General features: G+C 43.9%; 1 protein-coding gene across 1 annotated transcript; it reads left to right on the forward strand.

Annotated features, from left to right (window-relative positions):
* Positions 1-1,689: 1,689 nt before the first annotated feature.
* Positions 1,690-5,752, forward strand: LOC127318746 (uncharacterized methyltransferase At1g78140, chloroplastic). The gene is made up of 9 exons (XM_051349226.2): positions 1,690-1,953; positions 2,158-2,255; positions 2,354-2,494; positions 3,132-3,213; positions 3,811-4,001; positions 4,187-4,298; positions 4,944-5,051; positions 5,258-5,439; positions 5,540-5,752. Exons 1-8 carry the CDS (start codon positions 1,771-1,773, stop codon positions 5,405-5,407), a joined length of 1,065 nt encoding a protein of 354 aa, XP_051205186.1. The 5' UTR covers positions 1,690-1,770; the 3' UTR covers positions 5,408-5,439; positions 5,540-5,752.
* Positions 5,753-5,967: the final 215 nt, after the last annotated feature.

Here is a 5,967-nt window from a genome sequence, read left to right on the forward strand (position 1 = left end):
CATGTGAGCCTGACAGAGGGTCCCAATTGTCAGTTTCGTGATTTAACTAGTGTCAAAGACGAATTAGTGCTTCTTGTAACGTGTTAGCTCTATAATGGTGGTTTTTTGAAAAAAAATCGTAAAGTGGTGGTTTTTTAAACGTCTGCCTGTAATGTGGTGGTCTTTTGTAATTATCTCAATGTTGAAAGTCAAACTAACTTTGCTAGTGCACGAGTTATTTTTGCCATGATCAAGACCATTTTATACGGGAATTTGATGTACCCATAACATATTTTCAGTTGGAGAAATGTCGGTGCAGGCGCTGTGAGCCAGCCTCAAGTTTGTTGCATCCATAATCAGAAAGCACATAGTATTTAAAATTCGATTACCTTGTTTAGTATCACTGTGTTTCGTAATGTAGTTTGTTAAAAGGAAAATGATTCATCTCCCCCGGGGGATGGAGCGTCCGCAGCCTCCTCCTTGGTAGCGCGATGCGTGTCCAGTCCAAGTTGTGGGGCCCACTAGTACTTCTTATCCTCACACCTTCTTCCTCCTCCACCAGTTCTCCCAGATCAATCTCTGTGTCAACTCCCGACACCAGCCTTTAACCCAGCCGAGGCACCACCGTGACGGGACGATCGGACGGCGGAGCTACCGACGAGGCTGGCCGACCGCCGCCGCCGGGAACCCATGGCGCCGCAGCTGCTCCGTGCTACCGATGACGCTAGTTGGCCGCTGCGCGCTACGCGTCGCGACCCATATGCCCGATGGCCGGCCGCCGCGAGTAGCGTTGCCCGCCTCGCTAGCGCAAACCATGGCCCATGGAGCCTGCGAGCGCGCCTCTTCCTGCTTGTCCGGGAGCTTGTCACTTCACCAAGGCCTTGCTTCTGCTTGACCCGACAACATCCGCCACGCTGTCTGCTCCCGCTCCAGCCGAGCGGCTCCGCGCCTCATCTCAATCCATAGGCATGGCTTCTCCAGCAGTTGCTCTGTTTCCTACCTGCTAAATAAGTGGCCTAGACATGCGCACTTCGTTTCTCCATGGTCTCCAGTCTCCAACTCCGGGAGTGGTTGTCCTGTGCAAGGACCACCATAAAAATGTGACACTGAAATAGTATAACTTTTTGCTAAATTTGTTGTACTGGTTTGATAATATAGTGCAATCTGTTGGCTTCGATGTCTTTCGCCGATATCTCTGACGAAATATCTGGAATCATTTTTGCTACAATTATCCCATGTTTTTTCTATAATAGTAAAAAATGCTGCTACCAATTTTCCTGCCAAAATCTCAAAAACGTTTTTTGCTACATACAGTTGCTACATTATCATTTTTCTGCTACAATAGCATAACCTTTTTGCTACGAGCTCTCCGGCGAGGTCTTCGGCGAGCTTAGTCTTTTATTTGGTTTTCATGACTGAACCGTATTTTGCTACAATGTAGCAAAAGCGGGTTATTTTTTTGCTGCCGGGAAGTGTTTTTTTGCTACATTCAGCAAAAGCAGATTTAACCGTCCAAAATGACCAATCCAACGACTGGCAACCCGAAGATTGGGAAATCAGATACCGGGGACGCCCAGCAGTTTCCTTGCTAAAAACGGCTGGGACGGAGGGAGTAGTTCACTCGTGTCGTGCATTGTAATGCCACGTGTCACGATTTGGGTACCAACTTCGTGTGGTCAATGGGCGGTCACAGGTACACACGACACGATGGCAGCACGGCACGCCGCAGACCCCTGTCCGCTGATTTACTTCCAATTTTTCCCTCCTCCTCCTCGGTACCCGGACTCCACGATGGCGGCAATCCGAAGCGCGGCCATCTCCGCCGCTGCAGTCGTTGCTCTGCGCGGCTTCTCCCTGCGCCGTCTTGCGCCTCCACGAGCCGCCACCTCAGCGGCCGGGAAGATGCTCCCGCGCTCTGCCATGCAAGCCAGCGCCTTCACTACCGTGGTGCCCGACTCCGACGAGGCTGTTGCCGTGAGTATTCCGTCGAGCAGGTTGCTGGCCTGCCTGTTCGCTCCCTGGATTAATTGTTCGCCTTGCGCGTCTCCCGCCGGAGTTTGAGGCCGTTCACTTTGCTGCGGTTTCATTTCCTACTCAAGAATTCCAGATGAAATTCGATGGAGAGATGTACGCGAATAAGGGATGACCACTGAATTTATCGTGCTCCTTGTACTGCAGGAACCTTCGGTGGAAGCGGACACGGAGACGGAGCTGAGCAAACTGGCCTGCCCAGTCTGCTACTACCCGCTCGTAAGCTCGATCGATCACCAGTCCGCGTAAGTGGTCTTGTTGCCATCTGCGTGTCAGCAGAATATCCAGCGTGCTAGTCGGTGGGCATCGATGCCTGTTTGATTTTTCATCGGTTCCTTTTCAGGCCGACCAAATCCGATTCTAGCCTTGAATGTTCTACTTGCAAAAAAGTGTACTCCAGTAAGGATGATTACTGGGATCTAACTGTGTCAGTTGGTTCTGCTGAGTACTCCGAGTCCATGCCGGCGGCAACTGAACTTTTCAGGTAACATTTGCTGCTTCTTCTGAAGTCCGTTGAACTCAGAAGCTTAGATGAAGAGAGGGCACTGAACTATAATCTGGCATACCGTAAGTTGAGGTACTAACGTCTTCTGAATATTGGCGTCATGTATCGTCATAAACCATACTCCATTATATTGAAAATTAAGTGCTGAAAGCATGTCTCATGACTATTTAACAAGCAGTGCAAGAAACCTCTTAACTCGTAAGTCCAGCTCAAGTACACGTTAAAAAAATTGTTGTTTCAGCATATGACGGATTCACACAATTTCATATCTTACCTCTTCACCATACACATGGCGCATTCAGGCTTCACCGCTTCACACCTTCTTAGAAGTTAGAACACACCCACTTACTATTGAATTTTGAGCAAGCTCCTTCATCCTGTGGCGCTCTCAGATCATCTCTTGACTGAAGCTCTTGTCCTATGTAGACTGTAGTACTACCTCCTGCCACTCTGTGTTTCCTCTCCTCCTCTCCATCAGGGTGTGGAAGTGACAGGTTGCAAGGTGTTGTTGATGCTAACGCCTATTGAGCGATTTTGTCTTGCAGAAGACTGACTCTGCATTTGCTAATTAATTCTAACCAGAATGTTCCTTACGAATGATTAACAATTCTAACAGGACCCCGTTGGTATCATTTCTTTATGAGAGAGGATGGCGCCAAAATTTTATATGGGGTGGTTTCCCAGGCCTGGAGAGAGAGGTCATGTTTCTTAACTATTCTTGTTTCCATGAGCATGTTCAATTACATTTGGAAAATACCTGTCCTCACAATCATCGTTACAAATGCATACGTTAACAGTCATTTCCTTGCTTTATAAGAAAATATAATACATTACTGAATACTCCCTCCGTTTCTCAAAAGAAGCCGTAAACAACAACTAAATTATACTTACATTAGAGAAATCAGAGCGCTACGTTATCAATTCCCTGGTGTGGTTTAGTGGTAAGATACAAGTCTATAACCAAAATTTGGTTACCAAATATTCTGAAATATATTGCCATAATATGTATTGATAGACCTGAACATTACCTGGGTCTGGCCTGGCAGGAAAAATATAAACCATGTTTGCATTCAGACTGACCCAGCGTGGTTGAGCTCTTAGGGCAGGGCCACAACCGTATTTATTTTTTGTGGTATTCTGGGCTCAGGACTGGCTGTGGCCTGGCCTGTTTGTAACTACGCATACAGTCTTGAGTCAGATTCAATTTTCTCACGTATATATAAGCATTTAAGTACCATTTCTGATAGCAAGTATAATTTCTGGAATCATTTTTTAGTATGGGAATGAAATTGCAGTTTGACATGGCAAAAACTTATTTGAAGCCAACAAATGGAGGTGTTATAGTTGATGCAAGTTGTGGAAGTGGCTTATTTTCAAGATTGTTTGTCAAGAGTGGACTATATTCTCTTGTAGTGGCACTGGATTTCTCAGAGAATATGTTGAAGCAGTGCAATGAATTCATCAAGCAGGAAAACATTTCTGATGAGTATGCTTTACAGTTGCCCTGACCTGCAAGTTTCTTTCTGTAACTCATTTTGTCACACGTGATATGAATTCTAAGCAATTATTGATCTCATTTGGAATGGTATACAAATGCAGTTTCTCCTGTGGTTATTGGTCAATTCTAATGTCGAATAGAGTACTCTGATGTCACATTACTGCCAATTTCAGGAGATTAGCCTTGGTTAGAGCTGATATATCCAGACTCCCGCTTGTGAGTGGTTCAATTGATGCTGTGCATGCTGGTGCCGCAATTCATTGTTGGCCATCTCCAGCTTGTGCTGTAAGATTCCTATTTAAAGTGCAAATTTATGTCTTCAATTTTTTTTTTGTATTGCTACAATGTCTTCCAGTATTACCGGGACTAACAGGCTTTTATTCATATTCATTGTATGTCATTTTGCATATTGACATACCAACTTGATTACTCCACATTCTTATGTGCATTCTTAATACATGTGAACACATGTTAGTTTCAGTAGTTTGCGTACTCATGCTTATCAGGAAGCACATAGCAGTATACAAGTTTACAATAGGAACATGCACTTGCACGCTTGTCATATTTTTACACGCTTGTCATATCCACATGCCTTCTTCTGATAGTCCACCTGCTTGCGACTGAGCTCACACAAAATTCAAATAAGAATTGACTAAGATGCATGAAATCTTATTCATGGTTTCTGTATTGCAACTTTATTAAGCTTCACAGGTTGAGTGTAATGGAGAACAAGGAGTTAGTTTCCAAAAAAAAAATCGTAGCACATTCACACTTCTGTATGCATGCTAAGTAAATTTGCAGCAATGATATTCTTTATCTAAACTTCCTGTAGATCTCACGTTAGGGAGATCTACCTTTATACAATTAGCTTCCTGCCCTAGCAAGTGAGGCACTGATAAAAGGTGAAATATTATTTTGGTCTTTCTATAGGTTGCTGAAATTAGCCGAGTCCTTCGCCCTGGGGGTATTTTCGTGGCTTCTACTTTCATAGCAGACGTTCTGCCACCAGCCGTTCCAGTATTGTGGATTGGACGCCCGGTAATCCTGACTCTTATCATCAACAAATAATTGTTTGCCAAGCGGTAATACAGATTAATTAGTTAGACAACCATGATAGTTGTTCGTCACTCTAGAGTAACAAATGGAGGATTAATTAAGCTTTGGAGAATCCTGTTCTTCTATTTGTGGATTCAATTTTGTTGACCATGTTTTGTACTAACTTATTGTTGAAACTATCTTTGCAGTATATTGGTCAAATCACTGGTAGCAATATCTTCTTATCAGAAGCGGAGCTTGAAGATCTTTGCAGAGCATGTGGGCTGGTTGATTTCACATTTGTCAGAAATGGATTCTATATAATGTTCTCTGCAACTAAAAGCAAGCTAGTCAAATAAGTGCAGAGTCTTGTAAAAGTTTACCCTGTAGTGTAAGTTGTGAATACACTGTTCCATTATTTATCTGAAAAAATGTAGTTCACTATATCTCCCTCCTATCTTTTTTCTAAATGCTTGATTTTGCTATTGCAGGTCCTTGCGTTCCCAGTTTTGCTCAAGGGGCTGGTGATGTAAATAGTGAATGCACATGTTTTACTTGACCATCCACATATTGTGATGGATCATATCAATTTATTGGTGCATAACAGCAGAGATCTTTAAGCCTGCAAATGTTGTGCACTGTTCCTGTATGATCGGGGCCACCTTTTTACGACTTCATTTCAGTCACAAACCTGGCCTTGGACACCCCCCTCCTTAGTTTTAGTCTGTTCATGAATTTTTTTTATAGATGTTTCATTCAAAAACCACTGTGCTGCTACAAGGGAGCTTCGAAAGGAGCAAGTATAAGATGTGACTTTTGTGGTGGTTTGGTAGTACTGCAGGTACTGAAGCACAATATGGCTCGGTCTCGGTAGTTCGTTCAGTGCGCGTTGAGATCGTTGTGATTTGAATTGGTTGTT

The sequence above is a fragment of the Lolium perenne genome, chromosome 7 (genome assembly GCF_019359855.2).
Source record: "Lolium perenne isolate Kyuss_39 chromosome 7, Kyuss_2.0, whole genome shotgun sequence".
NCBI lineage: Eukaryota > Viridiplantae > Streptophyta > Magnoliopsida > Poales > Poaceae > Lolium > Lolium perenne.

Bases quoted from the DNA above. Each gene is read 5' to 3' on its own strand.
- LOC127318746 (XM_051349226.2), top strand. From the start codon at position 1,771: ATGGCGGCAATCCGAAGCGCGGCCATCTCCGCCGCTGCAGTCGTTGCT. The intron at 2,256-2,353 runs GTAAGTGGTCTT...GTTCCTTTTCAG, and splicing joins TCGATCGATCACCAGTCCGC to GCCGACCAAATCCGATTCTA. The intron at 3,214-3,810 runs GTCATGTTTCTT...ATGAAATTGCAG, and splicing joins TCCCAGGCCTGGAGAGAGAG to TTTGACATGGCAAAAACTTA.